At 35.8% G+C, this 27,382-nt stretch overlaps 1 protein-coding gene across 1 annotated transcript; it reads right to left on the reverse strand.

The window, feature by feature from the left end:
• Positions 1–1,407: 1,407 nt before the first annotated feature.
• Positions 1,408–27,071, reverse strand: LOC306853753 (protein FAM131A-like; the record flags this gene model as incomplete). The annotated part of the gene is made up of 6 exons (XM_079391399.1): positions 1,408–1,910; positions 5,277–5,408; positions 7,485–7,667; positions 8,533–8,626; positions 17,410–17,543; positions 27,041–27,071. The coding sequence occupies 6 exons, from the start codon at positions 27,069–27,071 to the stop codon at positions 1,408–1,410; spliced, it is 1,077 nt and encodes a 358-aa protein (XP_079247525.1).
• Positions 27,072–27,382: the final 311 nt, after the last annotated feature.

Here is a 27,382-nt window from a genome sequence, read left to right on the forward strand (position 1 = left end):
TATATGTATGATTGTGTGCATATGAGCATGTATGTGTGTGTATGGTTGTGTGTGTGTATGAGTGTGTGTATGTACACACTAATTAGATTGTCAAAACTGTCTGACTATAACCCATAATTTCTCAGTGAATCATGGATCTCCATGGTAACACTGGAACGTCTGAGGACAAAAGTGGCCCTTATAGAAAAACAGAGTGCTTGACATTTACCAAACGCAGAGAACAAAACCAGGACGAGCGACAGTAACACAATTACACAAAGAAAGAAAAAAGGCCATTCATTTCGTTTTCACATTAGTATTATTTTTTCCTGATGTAGACAATATCACACAGTGATAATTCAGAGACAGAAAGAGAGAAAGAAAGCAATAAACAAGCATTTTGTGAACAAACCACAGCGTTACTCACTTACTCCAAATTCACCGCAAAAACCACACGTACAAAAATAGAGCAACTCTCCCAAAGTCCTTCAAACTGACCCAAATTTACAATTCACCAACACTGGATCAACTCCGAAACATTCATTGTGTCCGTCTGAGGACGAAAATGCTTTAAAACGGGCAAAAACAAACATTCCATTCAATAATATATTCAAAATGTATAATAATAGAAAAACAGCATAACTCGATCGCCGGTTTTCTTACGCATTCTATGTCATGGTATAAACATTCGGCATTCGTGTGTCGCCTCGTAAACGACGGGGAGTTTTTGATGTAATCAGCAAGCCATGCCAATCAGGGACCAGGGAACAGGCGTCATGTGATCAAGACCCAGAATGCAATGGGGCCTGATGTCACATGAGGAGCAGAAATACACAACAGCCAAATCCACAAACCGTGCGAAACAACTGGACGTCCAGGACTTCGCGCTCAGTCCGGCACTTGCATGACACATGCATGATAATGAGGTCGACGTCAGTCTTGCGTTCCTCCGTTTAGTTCGTCAAGTTGCATTTTTTTTGTGAGCCTGAGAATGAAAGATTCAGTGTTTTCCAAAAGACAAAAGCAACTGGCACCCAAAATGCAAATAAGTGGGCTGAGCCCGAATACAAACCAACAGGTGGAGTGTGAATTCAAATAAGTGGGTGGAGCCTGAATGCAAATCAATGGGCAGAGTCCGAATGCAAATAAGTGGGCGGAGCCTGAATGCAACCCAACAGGTGGAGTGTGAATTCAAATAAGTGGGTGGAGCCTGAATGCAAACCAACAGGTGGAGTGTGAATTCAAATAAGTGGGTGGAGCCTGAATGCAAACCAATGGGCAGAGTCCGAATGCAAATAAGTGGGCGGAGCCCAAATACAAAACACAGGTGGAGTCCGAATGCAAATTAGTGGGTGGAGTCCGAATACAAATCAAAGGGTGGTGTCCGAATGCAAATTAGTGGGTGGACCCGAAAGAAACATGCACTGTTCACTGCTCTTCTCCCTCTACATCTTCCTCGTCGAGCGAGACGACGCCGGATGAAGCCACATTCGACACCTTCCTCCGCGTGGTGTATTCCGGCAGGAGGCAGACTCTGCCTCCGCAGTCCTTACAAGGCATGTCCTCGTCTTCAAACATCTCGGAAAACGTTTCCAAGCAGCAGGGGCAGTGGCCTCGCCTGTGCCCCGCCCTATGTAGGCGGGCTAACAGGAGCTCCTCCCCTCCCTGAAGAGCGCTGAGGATCTTGGCGGTGAGGTCTGCGGCGGGCGTGTCCGTGTGACGCCCGAGATCCCGAAGCAACGGGTGTCTCTCGTCTAAACTGCACATGCTGGAGCAGAGCGTGTCTGACGGTGACCCCGGCGACCCCACGGGAGGTGAAAGGTCAGCGCCCACGCCGCTCTCCGCCTCACACAGGCCACGCCCCCGCAGGTGAGCCTGACACACCTGAGTGTGCAGGAGATCCCGCAGGTAATGAGGGTACGAGGACAGATCTGAGAGGAGACCACAGGTGCGTTAGAATCACAGCAACAAATCAATACTTCAATCAAGCATGTTTATTATTTTTACTGGAAAACAAGATTAATTTACAAGAGAAACAACATAGTAAGACAATCTATTTTGAGTGTTTTTCCTCACCCAGCTGGCAAATAGTTTTTCTTTTTTGTTTTAACCTCATTAAAAAGTTATAGTTAGGCTTAAAATTAATAAATGTAATCTGTGAATAAATAATACAGCAAAAATTTTTAATAAAATATAAATAAACAAAAAGTATATATGAATACAAAAGGAAAAATAAAATATCTGCAAAATATGCTTACAAAATGTATATATAAATCTGAAAAAGTACAAAACTATATTCGTGTGTGTGTAATTTTATTTTTAATATATTTTCTAGGTTTTTATTTTACTTATTTATCCGTTCATTTATTCACTTATTTATTTATTAATTATTATAATTACATTTTATAAAAATGTGATTTTTTACAAATTATACACAAACATAAATATAATATATATATATATATATATATATATATATATATATATATATATATATATATATATATATATATATATAATTAATTATTGATAATATTAATATAATTACTGTTATCAATTGTATGTGTATATATTTTATATACAGTATATTATATATATATATATATATATATATATATATATATATATATATATATATATATATATATATCTGTGTCTGTATCTATATCTATATATATATATATATATAAAATAAATAGTGCATTTATTAATTAACTTATTATTACTAACACATGAATACATTTATCAAAAGTAAAAAAACACCAAGAAAATACATTATATAAATATCTACTAATTTTAGATAATTTTCTAATGTATTTAGTATCCATAAATATAATTGGCATAAACTATTTATGTTATTTTAATGGAAAGTAACAGTGTTTTTTCCTTTCTCCATCATTTGGCTGAGAGTTTCTGTTTTCCAGAACAGTGGTTATATTAAAGATCAAATATGTCCTGAGTGTTTGTGACAGTCAGCACACAGCAGCGCTTGGCCTTTAACAGTTCATTGTGAAGCGTCTGATTAAAACAGTGTAAGCCTGAAAACTCTGGGTGTACAGGAGATGAGCAACTTCATTCCCTTCTCTCTCTCTCTCTCTCTCTCTCTCTCTCTCTCTCTCTGCGGTCTGCTGCAGCAGAACACATTAAACTTGCAGGAGAAATGAATGCTGGGATATCAAATAGCGCCAGAGAGCAAAATGAGAGAGAGAGAGAGAGGGGTGTTTTCTGATTGAAAGTAGGGCACTAGGACAGTAACGTCTGTGCTGCGATTCTGCGTTCAGTTTGATGGGAGAGAAAACGAAAAATAGATAAAAGGATGGAAGAAAGATATAATTGCATGTTCTCTGTATATTCGTTCTGTGCTGACACAAGAATAAGGTTTTGAGAAGAAGAATGTGTAATGTCTAATTTCACATGCTTATAAATAAATACATTTTAATAATAATAATAAATTATGTTTGTCTATAAAACTATTTCTATAATTATAACTATATCTATCATTATAATATGAACATACTGAATGAATATACCTAAAAATAATATACAAATATACTAAAATAATAATAAATTTATACTATGATTTATAGTATTATAATTATATATTTATATTATGATTTATTATAACATAAATTATAAATATTATTTAAATAATTTCATGTGAAATTGCTAAATAAATGCAATACACATACTAGATGTATTCGGTAATGCGATAAGTCACGATAATGAATATGCATGATATTGTTAATGTGGGCACTTCAAAAATACAGTGAACGACTTTTATTTTTTCCAAATTATTCATAATTTTTGAAATGCATTTTAAGAATACTTTCCCCATCAACTGGTCACAATGCACAACACCGCTGTATGCATGCGCTCTCATGTAAACAAGCACAGATGAGAAGTGCATAGCGGAACGAGACGCGCCGGATGAAAGCACATTCACTCTCTGACAGCAGATGGCGCTGATGGAGCAGCAGAAATACAGTGTTATCCTGGAAACAAAGCAGCTGCTACTTTCTGACATGTATTTAAATGATTTAAACAGCCATTCAGATTTTTGTATTCACTATGGTGTTCATCGCAGCACTGAATATTTAAACACTTAGACTTAATAATAAACTTTTAATATTTTAATCTGGACTACAATATGCCCTCGATATTGTTTGGAAATGTTTTGATTCTTTATTGTTAGGTCACACTTTAAATTAAGGCTCTATTAGTTAACATTAATTCATTCATTAGTTAAACTGCCAATGAAAAATTCTTCTAAGCATTCAATAATCTTATATAATTTCAATATTTAATAACACGTTGTTAAAATCAAAAGTTGTAACAAATTTAATGAACCCGAGCGAACGTGAACTAACAGTTGTATTTTTTTTAACAAAGATTAATAACTTCTGTAGCAAATGTAGCTCATTATTAATGTTAATGCATTAGCTAAGGTTAACTTATGAGATCTTATTGTAAAGTGTTACCTATTATTTATAATTCTTTTGCACTTTAATCTGTGTGAAATGTTTTTTTGTGTTGCCTATTGCTTTATTGTATTTATTTAAATGTTCAGTTCTTTGTTATAAAGTTATTAAACCTGTTAAACTGTATTATGACCACTTTTTTGCAACTGCATTTCAATACCATGATAATACCGTATACCGTCATAAAAGCATTTGTAATTAATCTCAATATGAAGAGTTGATACCCTTAATACACACACAGTATACTGACACAACAACAGCACTTAATGCCTTATATACCCTTTATTTTAAACCAAGACACAAGAACAATGATGCCAAGTAGATGCTATAATACAAATCACGACATCCTTTAATAATACTGAAATAAATAGCAACTTGGTGCATCATTAAAGAATTTAAATCCACTAAGAAGTGTGTGACTCTGATCATGACTCAGCCAATCAGATTTTACAGTCTGTCTTATAATGTGTGTGTGTGTGTGTGTGTGTGTGTGTGCACCTGGTATTCATCACGTCCTGGGGACCAAATGTCCCCACAAGGATAGTAATACCAGTAAATCTTAATCTTGTGGGGACATTTTTTGGTCCCCATGAGGAAACAAGCTTATAAATCATACAGCATAAAGTTTTTTGAAAATCTAAAAATGCAGCATGTTTCCTGTGAGGGCTAAGTTTAGGTGTAGGGTTGGTGTAGGGCAATAGCACATACAGATTGTACAGTATAAAAACCATTACGCCTATGGGATGTCCCCATAAAACATGGAAACCCAACATGTGTGTGTGTGTGTGTGTGTGTGTGTGTGTGTGTGTGTGTGTATACCTGTGCTCTGTGTAACAGGCTCATTTGCAGGTAGAAAATCTTCGTCATAAGAATCATCATTAGACTCGTCACCGTCCACTGAAGACCAGGCGCGAAGCTTTGCCTCCGCGATGGCAAACTGCTCAGCCACTCCTGATTAACAAAAACACAATTAATGACATTACATACTTCACACAACATATCTACATCAGATTTACACTAGATCACACACTGCGGTTATTTGATCAAATGTAGCAGAGGGTCTGATGCGTTGCCGTGGATACAGTTCTTATTGGCTGCCACACGTTTGATTGACAGGTCATTTGAAACGGAATATTACCTAGATGTGCAATGATGACGACATCACAGCAGTGTCCTCAGTGAGACAGGAAGTGACCTCAAACTCTCTCGCTCACACACAGTTTGTGGGGACTGGGTTAGAGAGCCAATTAGCTAATTAAAGCTCTCTCTCTGTGTCTTAATTTATTGACAGGACACAAATTATTTTTTGAATTTACCACAGATGCACTTGCAGCATATCTGCATACAGTGAAAAATTGCAATATGTGTACAACAAAATAAAGTAAAAATAGTGCAAGCTGAGATAAACAATTAAAATAGGTGAAAAATAAAATAGTAAATCAAATAAAATCTCAATAGGTTCAAAATGAAATAAAATAAAAAAATATTATATTATATATACATATATATATATATATATATAAAATTGCACTTACTGAGAATAAGTGTTAATTTAAATATTAAAATAAATTACAATTTAAATTACAATTGCAGCAAAATAAAATACAATAACTCAAAATAATTTAAATCTCAGTAGGTGCAAAACAAAATAATTTTAAAAAATCGAATTAATGTCAATAGGTGCAAAATGAAGTAAAAAATATAGCAATTCAGCAGAACTTTTTCCGCTCAACCAGCTACATCTGAATTGATCTCAATTGATAGACCTAACTGACCTGTATTAAACCAGCATGAACCAATATTGACCAGTATGGAAATTAGCAATTAATGAATTTAACACACACAAAAAAAAGGAATAAACTATTTGGGTGCAAAAACACAAAAATAACCAGAGTATTAAAACCCTTCCTCCTGTCATTGGTCAATCAAACAGATCAAAAATCACATCATTGGTTGATTGAGAAGCCTGCGATGGCAATCTCTGACTCAAACAAATCAATGTTTAGAGTCTCTCTCTAGAGTTAATTAATATATTCATCCTTCCATTCATCTTTTACCCTTTGCTGAGGGCTTGGTCAGCAAACACTCACACAGCGAGTTTTGGCAAATTTCCTAGAGTTCGATTTTATCCACAGAGTCACCGAGGGTGTTTCTGCAGGACGGACAGTACACGTTCACAAGGACATTCACAAACCTCAGCTGTAAGTCAACAATTCGCACACACAAACAAAATGCCATGAATACTTAGTCACTGTATGAAAAGGACAATCCTGCGACATTGACAGAGAAAGAGAAGGAGAGAGTGAGCGGTGAATGAATTCCTCTCAGGTTCGGCTCATAAATCGTCTAAAAACGCTTCGTCACACCAAGAGCAACAGAAAGTAACCTTTCGAGGACAGACGGGCCTCTTGGGAAAGGTCAGAGGTACGGGTGGGAATCGTTTAAAGAATTGTTAAGGAAGCGGAATCGTTAAGCGAACATAAACCAATAACTCATGAGCTCGATCATTAGTCTGATTACTCATTAAAGCAACCGGCTCTCAAGAGTTACTTCTCCAATCAGACTGGGTTGTGTGGCTTGTTAACGAGGTCAATGCAACAGGGTTATTTATTGTCTCATTTCTCTTTCATCAATAACGTTTATACATTTGAAAGATGTTTTTATCCAAGGCACCTTTAAGAAATTAATTTGATCATGCTGGGAATCAAACCCATGACTTTGGTGCCATGCTTTATGTTTGAAGCATAACATTTTTATATATGAAAAATAAATAAAATGCAATAAAACAAAGCAAAATAAATAATTTCAATAGATACAAAACTGCAAATGGAAATTATATATGTATATAAAAATACAAAGATACATAAACTAAAAAAAGCATGGATGGGAATAACTCATGAGCTCGATTTGCTAGTTACTAAAAAATAATAATAAAAAAAAAATAATAATAAAGCCAACCAACAATAATAAAAAAAAAACCCTACTGGAAGCGATTAAATAAGGAGCGGTTCTCCAGCGGTCACTGACCTGCAGCGAATCGTGCCTCCTGCTCGCCCTCGGACAGATGCGAGTATGACGTGAGGTGCGACTCAAGGGCGCTAGGCGCATCGGTGGGTTTACACCAACCCTTCCACTCGATCAGGTGAGCCACGCGGCCCTGCGCCATCGCCGTGGGCTTCGTCACATGATCTTTGACCACCTGCGAGAAACCTGAACACACACACACACACACAGGGGTCAGTGACCCGAATGCTGCATAATACATGAGGAATAATCCAGGTCATGCTGTCAATCAGTACAACACAAAGGATTCGTCACGAGCAATGAAAGCATGTGTGTGTGTGTTTACCTTGAAGATCTAGTGAGCTGTGTGTGTGTGTGTGTGTGTGTGAGGGTCAGGTTTTGTGATCTTTATGGAGACCAAATGACCTGAGAACAATACAGCATCTCAATGGAGATGCTTCATGTTCAAATCTATTGTTATTTGCCAGTATTGCTGTAACTTTTATTACACGACCATTAATCAGCATTAAATTACTGCATTAACTATTGAGATGGTTTTTAAAAAGGTGCATCACCTACAACAGGACTTTAAATTAAACTAAATAGGTATTTTACTTTTGGCTAACATTAACACTAATCTGCATGAAATTAATGCATTTTAACTACTGACAAGGTTATAAAAATGTGCATCACCTACAACAGCAGCCTAAAATAAACCAAACAGATATTTGACGATTGGTTAACATTAATCAGTATCCCATGAGATCTACATCTAAATTTGATGCAAAAACTATTTTCACTCAGAAACTGCAAGAAACACTTTAAATTAAACATGAAATTTTGAAGACTGAAATACACATCTGTTTTATTAACAGCTCTTTGTTTTTGCATTTGTTTTGGAGGCTGTGCAAATGAATTATATTTTGATGACAGATTACAAAGACAAACATTTTCCATTGCAAATAAACATGCACATATTTAAATAAATATGCAAGCAGTAGGGTTTGAGTGTAGGATCACTATTATTGTCAATGAAATCAACAAAAGTCAGTGAGAGAGCGGTGGTCTTTACCGTGAAGTGAAGATCTGGCCAGCGCTGCGATCTCCTGAATGGTGAGAGCTCGTCTGGATTTAGGTAACATTTCGCTGCCGTCCTCAACATTTACCTGAGAGAAGATAAAACACTGAATAAAAGATTTTAAAAAGATTTAATTTCAAACAACAAAAACAGTTTTTCTTTTCTGCGTTTCTTCTCTTCTCTGGTTTCTTCCTAATGTAGTCGTCTAATAAACCTGGCATGGTATATTATGAATATTGTTGATGAATTCTCTGTGATGTTGTTTTGGATAAAAGCCCCTGCTAAATGCATAAATGTGCATGCAATTCAGTTTTGGTTGGTTGGTTGCATTTAAATGTATTGCCGTATCCGCTTAACATGGCAGATTCAACAATATAATAATAAATACAATTATAATAAATACAAATATTTGATCAAATTCAGATTAATAAAAAAAATATATATACGCACACAGCAAAATATGCTTTAAATCTGTGATATTTCAGTGAGATACTAGTATAATATTATTTATATATTTTTATTTCTTAATTTTATATATGTGACCCCAGACCACAAAACCAGTGATAAGGGTCAATTTTTCAAAATTTAGATTTATGCATCATCTGAAAGCTGAATAAATCATCTTTCCATTGATGTATGGTTTGTTATGATAGGACAATATTTGGCTGAGATACAACTATTTGAAAATCTGGAATCTGAGGGAGCAAAAAAATCCAAATATTGAGAAAATCACCTTTAAAGTTGTTCAAATGAAGTTCTTAGCAATGCATATTACTAATCAAAAATTAAGTTTTGAAATATTTACGGTAGGAAATTTACTAAATATCTTCATGGAACATGATCTTTACTTAATATCCTAATGATTTTTGGCATAAAAGAAAAATTTATAATTTTGACCCAAACAATGTATTGTTGGCTATTGAAAAAGTGTTGGCCCCCTTCCTGATTTTTTATTTTTTTGCATGTTTGTCACACTTTAATGTTTCAGATCATCAAACAAATGTAAATATTAATCAAAGATAACACAAGTAAACACAACATGCAGTTTTTGAATGAAGTTTTTTATTATGAAGGGAAAACAAAATCCAAACCCACATGGCCCTGTGTGAAAAAGTGCTTGCCCCCTAAACCTAATAACTGGTTGGGCCACCCTTAGCAGCAACAACTGCAATCAAGCGTCTTTTTCGAGCATGAAGCGCCTTTTTAAGGTCATGCCACAGCATCTCAATAGGATTCAGGTCAGGACTTTGACTAGGCCACTCCAAAGTCTTCATTTTGTCTTTCTTCAGCCATTCAGAGGTGGATTTGCTGGTGTGTTTTGGATCATTGTCCTGCTGCAGAACCCAAGTTCTCTTCAGCTTGAGGTCACGAACAGATGGCCGGACATTGTCCTTCAGGGTTTTTTGGTAGAAAGCTGAATTCATGGTTCATTTATCACAGCAAGTCTTCCAGGCCCTGAAGCAGCAAAACAGCCCCAGACCATCACACTACCACCACCATATTTTACTGTTGGTATGATGTTCTTTTTCTGAAATGCTGTGTTACTTTTACGCCAGATGTAATGGGACACACACCTTCCAAAAAGTTCAACTTTTGTCTCGTCAGTCCACAGAGTATTTTCCCAAAAGTCTAGGGGATCATCAAGATGTTTTCTGGCAAAACTGAGACGAGTCTTTATGTTCTGTTTGCTCAGCAGCGGTTTTCGTCTTGGAACTTCGCCATTTTTGGCCCGTCTCTTTCTTATGCTGGAGTCATGAACACTGACCTTAACTGAGACGAGTGAGGCCTGCAGTTCTTTAGATGTTGTTGTGGGGTCTTTTGTGACCTCTTGGATGAGTCTTCGCTGCGCTCTTGGGGTAATTTTGGTCGGCCGGCCACTCCTGGGAAGGTTCACCACTGTTCCATGTTTTCTCCATTTGTGGATAATGGCTCTCACTGTGGTTCGCTGGAGTCCCAAAGCTTTAGAAATGGCTTTATAACCTTTTCCAGACTGATAGATCTCAATTACTTTCTTTCTCATTTGTTCCTGAATTTCTTTGGATCTCAACATGATGTGTCGCTTTTGAGGATCTTTTGGTCTACTTCACTTTGTCAGGCAGGTCCTATTTAAGTGATTTCTTGATTGCGAACAGGTGTGCATTAAAGTGTGGCAAACATGCAAAAAATTAAATAAATCAGGAAGGGGGCCAACACTTTTTCACACCACTGTACCTGAGCTACTTATTTTTTACTTATTTGTGCTCCAGGGTCACATTTTGTTTCATTTTAATTGTAGTTAATTTTAGGAATTTTGTTGTGTGTTTTTGTATAGCTTTTATTAATATTTTTATTTCAGTTTTAGTTATTTTAGCACATCGAGTTAAACAAATTTTGCTTTGGAAACTAGCTGAAATATTTAATTTAATATCAGTTCAAATTTATTTCATTTCATCTTAACTAACAAAAATGGGTAACACTTTATTTTAAGGTGTATTTGTTACATGTTCTTACTATTATAACAACACTTAATTATGCATAATTACATGCAAGTAACCCTAAACCAAACCCTAACCATATAGTAAGTACATGTAGTCGATTAATATTACTCCTTGTTACAGTGTAATTGTACATTTCAGTACGGACACCTTAAAATAAAAAGTAACCCAAAAATGTTATGGTTTTAGCTAAGTATAATAAACCTGTAATAATCCTCAAGTCTCAGTAATCTAGCCTGTAAATATGGCTCTGGCTCCTCCCTCAGTGTGCATCTGTGGGATTTTTCCTGCTGTTTTCTGCTCCAGCAGGTGCATCTGATCACTTAGTAAAGCAATAGCACATTCACATCCTCAACACACACGATTTGAGAAACAATAAACGCTGCTCAACTTCAAGACTTAGTGATGTGAAACCTCTAATACGGAGCACTAGTAACAGGCTGGTAATATTTCAGCAAAATCTTGGCCTAAAAGTGAGAAACCCTCAAGAGCAAAGCTGCATTTCAAAACCTTCGCGTCTCCTCAGAACATACAGCAGGTTACAGTGCGTGTGTAAGGTCACATGTGTTTGTGTCTTTAGTAATCGCAGGGGATGCATGCGACACGTGCCGCTGGCGTGTTTGAACCCTCCTGAGTATGTATGAGTTTACTCACGAGGGTTAACGCATTAGCCGGTGCGTCATGGCACAGTTAGTGGAGCAGGTGGCAAAATAACAACAGATACGTATTGAAATAAAATTAATCGACATACATGCTGATAATTCCCTACATGAGCTGGAGGAAATAACAGCATTACAGTCTGCACACACACACCCGCAGAGAGCGTCACCTACTGCCCTGCTGAACACAGATTCAGTCCCTGAAGAGCTCAAGCCCAGGAGAACAGCGCAAATTCAATGAGCGTCGTACAGCAGGAGTCTGTTACAGAAGCGTTTGCCATTTTACGGTCGTCTCGTTTAATAAAACTACAGCTGATGACCTCAATAACACAATGACATCGACCACAGCCCAGACACTCACTAGAGAATAGAATAGAATGCAGAACTTCTGTGCTTTAGAACTGAAAATGCCAGTCTAGCCTAGATGGAGTAATAGTAGAGTGAAATAAACTAAACCTGAATAGAACATAATAGGACCACAGTGCAGTAGAAAATAAAAGTCTAGAATAGATTTTGAGAATAGATGAGTACAGTGGAGTATAATAGAACAGGGGAATAGAATAGAATAGAATAGAATAGAATAGAATAGAATAGAATAGAATAGAATAGAATAGAAGCAATGCAGTAGAAAATAAAAGTCTAGAATAGATGAGTACAGTGGAGTATGATAGAACAGGGGAATAGAATAGAATAGAATAGAATAGAAGTAATGCAGTAGAAAATAACAGTCTAGAATAGATTTTGAGAATAGATTAGTACAGTTGAGTATAATAGAACAGTGGAATAGAATAGAATATAATAGAAGCCATGCAGTAGAAAATAACAGTCTAGAATATACTGAGAATAGATGAGTACAGTGGAGTTTAATAAAACAGTGGAATAGAATAGAATGCAGAACTTCATTATAGTAGAACAGAGCATGTCAATCTAGACTACATGGAGAAAATAGTAGTAGAGCAGAATAAACTAAACCTGAGCTGAATAGAATAGAAGGACCACAGTGCATAAGAAAATAACAATCTAGAATAGAAGTTGAGAATAGATGAGTACAGTGGAGTATAATAGAACAGTGGAACGGAAAAGAACAGCATAGAATAGAATAGAACTACAGTGCAGTAGAACTAGTAGAAAACGGCAGCAGACTAGAAAACCAAAGAAAATAATAGATCTGACGACTAGAATAGAATAGGAGGACTGTAGTACAGTAGAAAATAACAGTCTAGAGGACAGTGGAACAGAATAGAACAAAATATGAAACAATATAAAACAGAACAAATTAGAATAGAAAACATTTCAGTGGAGTTGAACAGAAAACAACAAGAGTAGATTGATAGGAGTACAGTAGAATAAAACAATAGAATAGAAAATAACTGACCAGATTAGTCTAGATTAAAATAATATAATATAATAATAGAAAGACTTAAGAGGTGTAACACAGAAAATAAAAGTTTAGACTAGAGTGCAGTAGAGTAGAACAGAATATAAAATAAATGTTTATTTTCAACATAACAATAACAAACAATAATTCTGTGCAGTAAATCAGAAAATAACAGCCTAGATTGGATGGACATGAGTACAGTAGAAAGGAATAGAAAACAATAGACCAGATTAGCCTAGATGACTAAAAACAATAGAACAGAAGGACTTCATTGATTCTACTGTACTCATATTCTAGTAGCAAACAGAATAGAAAATCAACTAGGGGGGAAAATGGAATGGAACAGAACAGATCAAAGGTAGACTAGTCTGTTTAAAGCAGACTACACATCAAATCACAAGAGACTATTCTACTCTAGTACAGTGTCAGACTGAATCTTGACTTCTCTGTTTGCATGCAAACAAACCCTCTGAGCAGAGACACACAGCCTCATCCGTCAGTCTGTCTGTGAAGCTGGAATACACACACATCTCATCATCAGAGCAACAGACAGTGATCGACGGCATTCCCAAACACACACACACACACACACATGAATACCGGCTCTCCGCTCGCTCCACACAGGAACAAAAGCTCCATGGAGTCGGTCGTCAGTGACATGCCACGTCGCGCTCACACCCCATTATTCCGCTGGAAGTTGGAAGGAAATGAGCATCTCTATAGCAACCAGTCACCATGGAATGATTTCTCCAAGGATACGGCGGGCTGGATGCTGGATGACGTCACATGCAGCACGTTTGATCAGGGTTACTGTGGCTCTCTCTCTTATGAACACACACACCATCATGACACCTGTCTCTCTCATGAGACCCACAATCCCCTCTGAGATCCGCCTGTGTTGCAGCATCATTGTACAGTGTTTGATGTACTGTAGTATTTATATTACTACTTATTCTTTATAACAGTGGCAGCCTTATTTTAGTATCAGAGTTTGTTTAAAAAAAAATTATATTATATATAATATTTGATATATACATACATACATACATACATACATACATACACATATATATAGATTTAGTCATTTTGTTATGCATTGCCATATTTACTTTTATAGTTATTATTAATTTTCTTTATTTAAGTTTGAGTTATTTTAGTACATCACAATAAACTAAATGAAAATTAAACTTTTGTATTTTTTTATTTTTTATTTTTTATTGTGTTTCAGTTAATGTTCATTTTAAGTAATAATTTTTTTTAATGGTTTTAGTTATAGTTTTATTTAACAGTAATAGCTCAGATCACTCTACTAGAGGGTTGTAAGTCTGATAAGAACAGACCATGTTAAAAATTACACTAAATGCACATCATTAATAACTTAATTATATACATTTATAATTAAATAAAAAATAAATTAAAATTAATATAATTTTTTTTTTAAATAATTGAATACATAAATGTATAGTTATTTATATTTATTTTGTACATATATATTTACAGAAGTTTAATTTATTATCCATCAAGTATGCGTTTATGTAAAATATAAACAATTATATTAAAATTAAAAATTATAAATATATATATATTTTTTTACTTGTATTATTAATAATAATTGAAAATTATGATCGTGTAAATTAATATTTTTTGCAACTAATTTTTAACATTAATTGCTTCAATTTAAAACAACGCCTACACAATAGAGAAAGCTCTGACAGAAACATCAACAAACATGAATCGGTGCATAATTTTAAATTTTAAGGCATGGAACCAATCTGACATTTGGATTTAGTTTATATTTTCCCAACTTAAGTCAAATGAGTATCAATTTCACAAAACTGAAATTCATAGTATTATGAGCTGCATCCTAAACTTGATTTTTTTCCACCAGATCAGTCAAGATCAGACAAAAAAAAAAACAGATCAGTGTCAGTCAAACAAAAACTCAAATCCAGGTCTAAACAACAGCAATGTTTTGCACGCTGAAACCCTAAAGCCGTCCTGTGGATTTACTCACTGTTGCAAAGCTGTTAAATAACCTGAAGTCAAAGGAAAAACACATTAGTGCATATTTGACAAACCACATTGAGATAATTACTCAGAATGACTCATGAATGATTAGAAAACTAACTAGTCAACATTTAATGAAACTCAGAGCGAGGAACCGAGTCTAGTGCAATTGGCCCGCTAACGACTTGGATGATTGGGTTAATTAGGTTATCATCAAGCCGAGAAAATCATTTTGTGCTCCGAACGCAGTCAGAAACTCCTAATCAGCTCCGATCTGACAGAAGAAGCACTCGACAGCATTTCTCTTTCTTCAGGCCGCGGCGCAGACACAAGTGAGGACGTCTGGAAGACGTGCCGTTATATGAATGCAGGCTTCCTCGACCGCTAACCATATAATGATGACAGAAATAGCTTGTGAATGGCAGGCCTTGGAGCGAGACGGCAGAAGCAGGATCCGTGGCCCACTTTCTAACAACACAGGGCTTCTGCAGAGTTTAGAAATCAAATTTAAGAGTTTAAGACTTGCAAAGTTAATACCAAATGCCGTCACAGAACAAACCCATATAATCCCAAATAAAATCAAGTATCTCAAACTCTTTGACTTAATTAAACACATTCAGCAGCAAGTTTGGTTTAAATACTCAAGATGTGTTTCATCTAATATATGAAATTGGTTTCTGTTCTCATACATCAATACACACGAAGTAGAAATTCGTCAATATTGATTTTACATATACGATAATGTGTTTCTGAAGAAATGCATTAAATATAGATTTTATTAGTATCGCTACAATAATGCATGTGTGTGTCAAATAATGTTTTTAGTCTTTCTTTCCAGCGACAGGGGAGACCCAGAGAGAAGATTAAGAGTTTACATTGATTTAAATGCCAGATTTGAACCAAAATACCAATAATAACCAGGAAAAAAGATTTTTAGACAATCAAGACCAAAATACACCAGGACTCTTATTTTGAAATGTATATGCTTTACCGCTTCAGCTGCTCATTCAAAATTATGAAAAATATAGGAACCAAAACAAATAATAGCCAAACTAAAAACACTATGCATAATGGACTTTTAATAAAAAATAAACAAGCCTAAAATACACAGACTCTTATTTTGAAATGGATATACCTTACTTCTTCCGGATGATCATTCAAAAAGTTGAGAAATATGTAAAAAAAATACAAATTTAACAAAAAAAAGATTTTATGCATGATGACTTTTAATCATAAACAAGCCCAAAATACACAAGTCTCGACTCTTATTTTGAAATGGCTATGCTATGGCTACACGATTTGACTTTGAAACATTTACCTAAGACCTCGTAAATAATTAAGGTTAATTTCGTTATCCTATTCGACTTTAAGGCCTTAAATGTGATCAAACCAAATTTAAAGGGATAGTTTCTTGCACAGACTGATTGTTTCGCTTCATAAGACCTCAATATATCATCAGGAGACATGGGTATTTGTTTTTTTTGTTGCAAGTATATGCTTTGGTTGACTCTCCAAATTAAAATGAGGTTGCTACAATTTTGACAGATGTTACTAATTTTGATAACGAACAAATTTACGTCTGCATCATAACTCAAGCTACTATCAAATGTGCATTTCTAAGAGACATAGAAGTTATATTAATATTAATAATATCAGGCAACGCAAACCCGTTTCTTGATTTGAAACAATATCACTAAGAAATTAATTTTTCTATCAAGATATTTATTTTATTAAGGAAAATTAATGGTCTGGTTTCTACAACTTTCATTTTGGAGAAAAAAATCTGGTTTAAACTCGAAAGAAATAAAGTAGTGCTGTCAAACGATTAATCGCATTCAAAATAAAAGTTTGTTTACATAATGTGTGTGTACTGTGTATATTTATTGTGTTTATATATAAACACACACGCATGTATATATTTAAGAAAAATTGTGTTTATATATTAAAATTAGATGAATATACATATATGCATGCAAATACATGTATAATATATACACGTGTGTATTTACATATACATAATAAATATACACAGTACGCACACATATATTATCTAAACAAAAACTTTTATTTTGAATGCGATTAATCGCGATTAATCGTATGACAGCACTAATACAAAGATTTGACATTTATCGTGATGATTATTGATATCGACTGATATGGCCATATCGGCCAGCCCTACCTGAGGGTGAGTACATTAATAGCCAATGTTTATTTTGGGGTAAATTGTCCCTTTAAGACTGTTTTAGGAGCCGCAGAAACGCTGTGAGAGGAGAGGAAGGGAAGCGTGAGCGTCGTTTCCGGACGCTGTGAAGTAAAAATGGGCATTGAACAGATTGAGAGGAAACTTTGGCACCTTGAGGAAACGCTCCGGGTGCCCAAATGTCGTGCCCAGGCCGTGCGCCAAACTGGTCCGCGTGTTACCCAAGAGCACCAGGTCAGAGCAGGAACTCCTCGGGCTCCAGTCCACACGCAACCTGTCACCTGCCACTGTGGGGAAGAGAGGAGGAGCGACTCACTACTGACCCCCCACTGCCCTGGAGACCAGACCCTGCTACAATCTGACCGCTACTATATACAGATATCACAGAAAATATATAGGAGCAGTTTAAATTATTAGAATAAATATAGTGCTGGCAAACGATTAGTTGAAGCCAAAATAAATTAAGAAATATATGTTATGCTTATATTTTAAATATAATATATATAATATAAGAATATAAATGTAAAAACATGTAAATATTCTCAAAATACATACTGTATGTGTGTGTATTTACACATAATAAATATACACAGTACACACACATGTAAACAAAAACTTTTATTTTGGATGCGATTAATCGTTTGATAATACTTTTATTTACTTGCATATATATAGATATATATAGACAGAAAAAATAAATATAGATAGATTTTTTTAAATTAAGTAAAAAATAAAACTGAGCATTATCCTGTAATACAATACAATACAAATGCGTATTTATTGCACATATTTATTGTAACAATAGTATTTTGGCTCCATAAAATATCTGATTGCTACTAGTATATTGTATAAATAAATATTACTATTATTTAAAATATTACCATATAATTAAATATTACAATATTATTTTATTTATTTACATATAATAAATATAAAATAAATATAAAATATATTATAAATATAAAATAATGAATAATATCTTACTAATATTACAATTTTAATATTATATTGCTCAAATTAATAATACATATTATATTATAATTGTATTTATGTATATATATATATTTATTTTAATATAGTAATTATAATAATGTTTAAAACATTTTAAAATTATAATTAATTATATTATAATTATTTACTTGCATATAATAAATTATGAATATGAATATAGATAGATACACAAATAAAGATTAGTGAGAGACAGATAGACAGACGTATATAGATTGTATTATTTCATTAAATCAAAATAGAGTGTTTTGCTATAATAGAAAATACTAATTTGTTGCTTCCTCATAACAATGAGAAGTAAATTAAGCATTATTTTGCATGTGCATAACTGCATGCTGATGTTTTTTGGCCATAGCCAATAAAAATGAATTTACTTTTGGAAATCAATTGACTCCAATCTTAAAATGACTTCAAGTCAGCAGAATTATTTGCTTTCTGTGCAATGTGTGTTTAATTTATTCCAGTTTATGTAAAGTTCAAGCTGATCTGATCAATAAGAATCAGGGTCATCTGGTCTCCCTAATGGTCAAGCGTTGATTGCTTTCCACAGCAGAAGAGCTGAAGTGTTTCTCTGGAGCTCTCATGCATCAACATGCAGTCAAGATGCAACATTTACACCAAACACAAAGGGCTTCCACAGCGCTGTGCTTTCTCTGAACGTCTATTACACACAGACATCATCTGGAAACTGCATCTGGTGCATCAGTTTAGATGGAAGAAAAAAGACCAGCATTCATAAATGACTGTCTTTTCTTTCATTTCATGCATCAGGCCTTTCTGACGCGTAATCCTGATCGACTCGCTCACACTTCACACAGATCGAGCACGACTTCACCGATGACATCACTTCCTGTGTGCGTGAGCGGGAATATTTACATGCATTCATTAACACTTACACAGTGTTGACTACAGAAGGAAAGGAAAGAACAACTATAGTGTTCAACAACAATCTCAAACATGTCTGTCATATTTCATCCCATTATAAAGTAGTAAGAAAAATATTGTGCATGAGATTTTTTTTTATGCAGAGAAATTTGCAGAACATTTTATGCATCTTAATGTTTTTATATTTTAAATAAATTAAGTAAATATTTTAAAAAATGATATACTGTATATATATAAATTGTGTTGCTCATGATATAATATTATTCTATTAAATACAATAAAAAATATTAAATTAAATATAATAAACACTACAAATACACCCAATTTATTATTTATATTTATATTTGTTGTAGTTCTTTTATGCACAGATAAATAAGCATTATATTACATGTTTTTACCATAATGTACTGCAAAAACAAAAAAAGCACTGACAAGCCTTAATTAAACTCCCAAGTAAAACACGTTACAATAATGAGAAATTGAGCATTAAATCCTACATTTTCTTGAAAACGATGCAAAAAATTGTAAGTGTCCCAAAACAGGTTTAATTTTCTTTTTGTAAAATATAATCTGTTTTTTTTTTGTTTTTTTTTAATAAACTCCAGACGATCCCTTGATGATAAACACTAAGTTAGGAACAATCTCTCTGCACATCTCAATCCACGGCGTAATCGTGAGTAAGAGAGATGAAGCAGAGGTCAGAGGTTAACGCCGTCTCCCTCAGATCGGGTTTGGTTTCTCTCTCAAAGCTCTTCTCTAACGAGGGTCTGATCGTCTGTAACAGAGACTGATGTCTGGACTCCAGCAGCGGGGTTCGTTTCTCTCAATAACACCACTAAACTAATGAGACAATCTCATCAACGTGTCAACATGTCCAGGTCACATTAAACTAACATATGAGGGGAGAAAAGGAAATTCTCTAAAAAATTTAAATAATAATTCTGACACATTCGGACAACATATTATTTAAATAGTAAAAGTACAATTAAGTTGTAAGTTTAGAAAAAGGCTGTATTTATTGATTACATACACATTATATAATAAAAGTTTGGTTTGGATGATTTTCATTAATGTATTACAAAAAAAAAAAAAAAAAAAAAAAAACTTTTTTGCACTGACAACTAAAAACACACACACACACACACACAAACAACAAAACAAACAAACAAAAAACTTAATTTTCTTAATGCAAAATGTAACTTAGAATGGTCTTGAAATGTGAGCTGAATGTGTTTTCATGAGATTCACTCTATTGCTCTCTCGTGGTCTCGAGATCACAAACCTGTTTCTGATAACAGAGAGGCCGATATGATCTACAATAACAGCAGCGGGACTCCGACTCTGCGGGAAATCAACAGGAGCGTTTAGTTCTAGCTGAGTGACCCACAAACAAATCAAACACAGCACAGAGATCTTCAGCAGCAAATACTGTGTTCCTCTCTAACAAACCCCATCCATCCACCAGCTGGAGAGAGAAGACCTCACCGAAGCGCTTTTATGAGCGGTCCTGATAACTGTCCCGAAACCATCTCCTGACCTCAGCAGAAGTTATACAGCGCAGCCGCTCACAGGTCAGAGCTGATCTAATCTCACTCCAGTTTGACATGCTATTGCTTTGAAAAGTCCATTTTAGGACAGAAAAAAAAAAAAAAAAAAAAAAAAAGACAAGGTGAGAAAACCAACCTGCTATAATCTTCAAAAAAAAGGGGGTTTCGCAGTGAAAACCATTTTTATTTTTAATACCCAAAAGAACTATAAATAATGCACTATATAAATAATAATAAAAAAAACATTGTGAAATGGAAGGTTCCTCAAGAAACCATTGATGCCAATAAAGAACATTTATTGTAAGTGTACTGTAATTCTTTACAGATGACTGGCAAAACAAAAGGTGTGTAATATGTGATATTATATAACTAAATAATATAAATTCTATTAACATGAGAAGAATCAGAATCACAATGAGCTTTATTGGCCAGGTATGTTTACACATACGAGGAATTTGTTTTCGTGACAGAAGCGCCACAGTGCAACAGAAATACAGCAACAGATAATAAAAGAATAATATACAAATAGGCAAAAACACAATATATAAAATAAACAATTATGTATGTACAGGTCAAGTATGTGCAAATTAGAAATGAGAAAATAAAGATAAAATAAGTGAGTGTGGTGAATGGATAATGTATTATAGTTGTGTGTTCTACGTTTATTATTGAGTGTTCATGATCTGTATTGACTGAGGGAAGAAACTGTTCCTGTGTCTGGTCGTTCTGGTGCTCAGAGCTCTGTAGCGTCGACCAGACGGTAACAGTTCAAAGAGGGAGTGTTCTGGATGTGAGGGGTCCAGAGTGATTTTACCAGCCCTTTTGCTCACTCTGGATAAGTACAGTTCTTGGAGAGTGGGGAGGATTGTACCAATGATTCACTCAGCAAAGAATATGAGAATATACTAATTAAAATTATAAATAGTATTATAATTTTAATTCAATCATTTTTTATTTACGTGTCATCATAAATTATATATTTTGTATTTATTGTAAAAATTATCACAAAATTAAAAAAAATTATAATTATAAAATTAATCAAAACAATTATAATTAGCATTAAAAAAATCTAAGATTATTTTTATTAATTTTTTTATTTTTATTTTTAATCAGTGTTCTTTCTAAAATACCTGATTGCTATGGGATATTGTGCATATAAATAAATAAAATATAAAAATAGAATTTAAATATTATATTAATATTCAGTTATATTAATTATATAATACTAATATTTCATTAATTATAATATTATAACATTAATAATTTTAATGAATGTATTTTTTTATGATATCTATTGTAAAACAAAATGATCAAAATATAAATAATTATCATAACAAAAGTGTGTCTGGATCAGATGATTTTTGTTAATGTTTTTTTTATCAATGTTCATTATATTACATACATTTTTTACATTTTAAAATATCTGATTGCTATGGGATATCATATAAATAAATATTAAGTATATCAGCAATATAATATAAAATGTTGTGTATTATATGTAAATATTATATTAATAATATTATAATATAGAATTATATTGTACCAATATTATATTGATTAAAATATTAATTAAAAAAGACACACACACATACGCATTAGGTGATAATATATTTAACTCTTTTGTAATTAAATTAAATCAGATAATTATCAAAAAATTATTATACTTTTTTCATTAATTTTTTTTATTGTCTGGGTTGGATGATTTTCACTAATGGATTTAAAAAGAAAAAAAAATCAATGTCAAATGCAGCTTTTTGCATTGAAAAAAACAAACAAAACTTCATTCAAAATATAAATATGGATGACAGGGGAGGTCTACAGACTTCTGAAGGCTCGGAACGCTGCCTTTAGAGCTGGAGATGAGGAGGGCCTGAAGACAGCTAGGGCCAACCTATCCCGCGGCATCAAAGAGGCCAAGAGACAGTACTCCAGGAGGATAGCCCATCGTTTCAGCGACAGCAGAGACACGCGGAGCCTGTGGCAGGGGATACAGACCATTACGGATTACAAGCCCCCACCACAGACCTGTGACAACACCATCCCCCTGCTGAACGAGCTGAATGCCTTCTTTGCTCGCTTTGAGGCACAAAACAGCACCACTGCACAGAAGACTCCACCTCCTCCCGGCGACCAGGTGATGACGCTGTCCCCGGACAGTGTGAGGAGATCCCTCAGCAGGATCAATGCACGCAAAGCTCCGGGTCCTGACAACATTCCTGGGCGTGTACTGAGAGACTGTGCAGTGGAACTCACTGAGGTCTTCACAGACATCTTCAACATCTCACTAAATCAGGCTGTTGTCCCCACATGCTTCAAAGCTACCACCATCATTCCAGTCCCTAAGAAGTCATCTCCATCCTGCTTCAATGACTACCGCCCAATAGCACTCACTCCCATCCTCATGAAGTGCTTTGAACGGCTAGTCTTGCACCACATCAAGTGTGTCCTCCCCCCCTCCCTGGACCCCTTCCAGTTTGCATATAGGTCCAACCGCTCGACCGATGATGCCATCACCACTGCCCTCCACCCAGCCCTCACACATCTGGAGAAAAAAGACTCATATGTCAGGATGCTGTTCATAGACTTCAGTTCAGCATTCAACACAATCATCCCTCAACAGCTCACTCACAAACTGGTCCAGCTGGAGCTCAGCACCTCTCTGTGCAACTGGCTGTTGGACTTCCTGACCGGGAGACCTCAAGCAGTACGGGTCGGCAGTAACACATCCAGCACCATCACACTGAACACTGGGGCCCCCCAAGGATGTGTGCTGAGCCCCCTCCTCTTCACTCTGCTGACCCACGACTGCACACCATCACACAACTCCAACATTTTCATTAAGTTTGCGGATGACACGACTGTGGTGGGTCTCATCAGCAACAGAGATGAGACAAACTACAGGAGCGAGGTGAGCCGCCTGGCCGGGTGGTGCAGTGACAACAATCTCTCTCTGAACGTGAAGAAGACGAAGGAGATTGTTGTTGACTTCAGGAGAGTACACACTCAGCATGCCCCTCTGACCATCAACGGTGCGACTGTGGAGAGAGTGAGCAGCACCAAGTTCCTGGGTGTGCACATCACTGAGGACCTCTCCTGGACTAACAACACTGTAGCACTGGCCAAGAAAGCACAGCAGCGTCTCTACTTCCTCCGCAAACTCAGAAGAGCCAGAGCCCCGGCCCCCATCATGTGCACCTTCTACAGAGGCACCATCGAGAGCATCCTGACTAGCTGCATCACTGTGTGGTATGGCACTTGCAACGCATCCTGCCGCAAGTCACTTCAGCGCATAGTGAGAGCAGCTGAGAAGATCGTTGGTGTCTCTCTCCCCTCCCTCCAGGACATCTACAGCACCCGTCTCACCCGCAAAGCCCTCCGCATTGCAGGCGATCCCACCCACCCGACACACAGCTCCTTCAGTCTGCTGCCATCAGGGAGGAGACTGCGGAGTCTCCAGGCGAGGACCAGCAGACTGAAGGACAGCTTCATACATCAGGCTGTCAGGAAGCTGAACTCCCTCCCGTCCTTGCCCCCCCTCCCCTCTTTCACCCCCATTTAACACAGCAACACACTAGGAACTCTGACTCTGTGACACCCCCCCCCCCACCGACCAACAACTGTAACCGGCACCTGTCACGTGTGCAGCATTGGCTGATCACTACCTATCCAACATTGATTGCAAATTACCTCTTCGGATAGTCTGACAAAAACTATCCGAACAGTCTCTTCGACTTGTCACTTTAACAGACTGATAAGCTCTTCTTGCACTACACTCATAACAAAACAAAACATCTGCACAGTTTTGTTTTTGTTTTTGTACATTCAACTGGTTTGCACTCCATCTATTCTGCCATGTGCCTTATGCACTTTATCTATCTCTCTTGTTTTTATTTTCTACAATGTCCTCAGACTGATAAGCTCTTTTGCACTACAAATATATCTACACAGTGTTGTTTATTTAACTGGTTTTGCACTCTATCTGCCATGCGCCTTATGCCACTTTATCGATCTAATTCTTATTTTTTTCTACAATATCCTCATTTGTATAATTGTATAGTTGTATGTACATATGTTTAAACTGTATTTATCTGTATCTGAACGTGTTTAATGTTAACTGTATGCACCAAGGGTCTGAGAGTAATGCAATTTCGATTCTCTGTATGTATGTACTGTACATGTGGAAGAATTGACAATAAAGCTGACTTGACTTGACTTGACTTGACTTGAAATATAAATGTAAGTATCTTTAGACTTCAAAATCATATTTCACTGCTAATTCTTGCCACTTTTATGGAATAAACAAGGACATAAATCTAACCTACTAAAATCATATTGGGGTTTGTAAAGTGATGCAATAAATAAAAAAAGAAAAAAGAAAAAGCGATCCATTATGTTTCTTATTGTGAAGAACATCTGAACCATCTAAAGAACATTTTCCACTATAAAGAACCTGGAAGGATTCCACGGAAGGTGCTTCATCTCACCATCAACGCCAATAAACAACCTTCATTGTAAGAGTAGTGTTTTTCTTTAGATTAAAGAAACAAAGCAAAAGAAACATGATCAGTTCTCGCTCCTGTCGGATGCCAAACCTTAACCAGCACGTTTATCAGCGATTAACAGGACAATGCTCTCGCTCTGAACGGCTCCGGTATCCTGATACATCATTAATAATTACAGCACCAGATTAAAAAACGATTTGTGTGGTGAAAATAAATCTGAGGCCATTTGTTCTGGACTCTCCGAGTGGAAAGGTGTTGTTTTTCCGTCCTCACTTCATGCACAGAACGTGAGGAAAGACCTGGACATTCAGACACGCTCGGATTAAATGAACATCAGCTTCACGATGCTGCGGATCAAGTATATGGGTGTTTAATATGGACACTTGTCCTTGTTCCCTTTGAGAAAAACACCTTTTGAAATCACTAGTCAGGAGATCCATCTCAGTAATGGCATTTTCAATAAAAATGTCACATTCAGTTTACATATTACATTTAATTGCAATGACATTTGAAACCTTTTTGGAATAAAATAAGGCCAATTTCATACATATGTCTGTGGATATATCTGAACGTAAACAACGTATCCACGTGCATACATCTCATACCTTGTTTATGCATGTGATACTCTTTTAATGTGAGTCTAATTCATGTGATACTACATGTTTTCTTTGCACACAAAAAATATTCTCGTAGCTTCATAAAATTCCGGTTGAACCCCTGAGGTCTCATGGATTATTTTAACGATGTCCTTGCTACATTTCTGTGCCTTGATGGTGTTCGGATCCTTGCTGTCTATGGAGGATCAGAAAACTCTCGGAGTTCATCAGAAATATCTTAATTAGTGTTCCGAAGATGAACGAAGGTCTTACGGGTTTGGACCGACATGAGGGTGAGTAATTAATGACAGAATTTTCATTTTCGGGTGAACTAACCCTTTAAAGTGCAGAAAATTCCACTATAGACCGAAGTCACTAATGATGTTCTTTGATAAAGAAAAATGCTAATTTTCTGTAGCTGCTGTTTGAATAACTTTGGAAATCTAAGCATTATAATTAGTAACTTACAATGCTTTTATTAAATTGTGATCATGTGAAATACAAATTCAGTCATATTAAAAATATTTTGACATGACATCCATATAGGCTACTACTTGACTAAAAAGTAGTGCTGTCAAATGATTAATCGCGTACGGTGTATATTTATTATGTATATATAAATACACACTCATACAGTATATATTTTGAAAATAGTTACATGTATATATTTATATAATATATAAATATACAATTTTTCATTTATATACACATAAATATACACAGTACACACATTATGTAAACAAACTTTTAAGGATGCGATTAATCGTTTGACAGCACTACTAAAAAGATATAATATGTAGCCTAGTTAATAGATTATTACACTAACATTAGGCTGCTTTCCTCTCCGCTATAATGCAACCAAGTAAATAACTGAATTGAGAACCAGTGTTCTCTCAAGCTGACGATACTGAACACTACTGCATCGCCTCCAGCGCACGTACAACCGAGCACAAGTAACCCGAGCCAAGGATTCAGCATATGACGAACGAGCGCTGAAGCAGGGTTAATGCAGATGCATGCAGAAGGTCCTGGCAGTGTCTCTGAAGCGTGCAAATCTGGCCTGATCGATGAAAACCAATGCATGCATGCATTCGCCAGCGAGAGCAAGCCTGCAGTTTGTGCACGTCTCCTACTCTCCGTCAGAAGTGTGTGTGGGCTGCAGTCGGACTCGGGTTTCACATACAGTAAGCGCTCTGATGCCTGCTGTTTTTCATGCTCGGAGGAAAACGGCGCGTGCGGTTCTCACCTACTGGCGTCCTGGAGGCGGCGCAGCCCATGCTCCTGGTAATTAGGCGACCAAACGCAAACCATGAACTGATTTGAGAAGCATGCACGCTAAGAGACTGCAGAAGCGCTTGCGTAGCCTTCTCTCCATCTCTCTTTTCTCACAAACAATCCGTGTGCGCTAGTGTCACAACTCCAGTCCTGCGCTGAAGGAAACCCGGCCGGATGCTCTTCTCCCAAACACATACGGACTAAACCAGCGATTCTCTCAAATTTGCAAATGGTTTAACCTGTTAACGTTCACCACCGTTGTGCTCCACATATACGGACTATATTGCATTTCTGCAAACACTAACACACTAAA

This window comes from Barbus barbus, assembly GCF_936440315.1.
Source record: "Barbus barbus genome assembly, chromosome: 34".
Taxonomy (NCBI): Eukaryota; Metazoa; Chordata; class Actinopteri; order Cypriniformes; family Cyprinidae; genus Barbus; species Barbus barbus.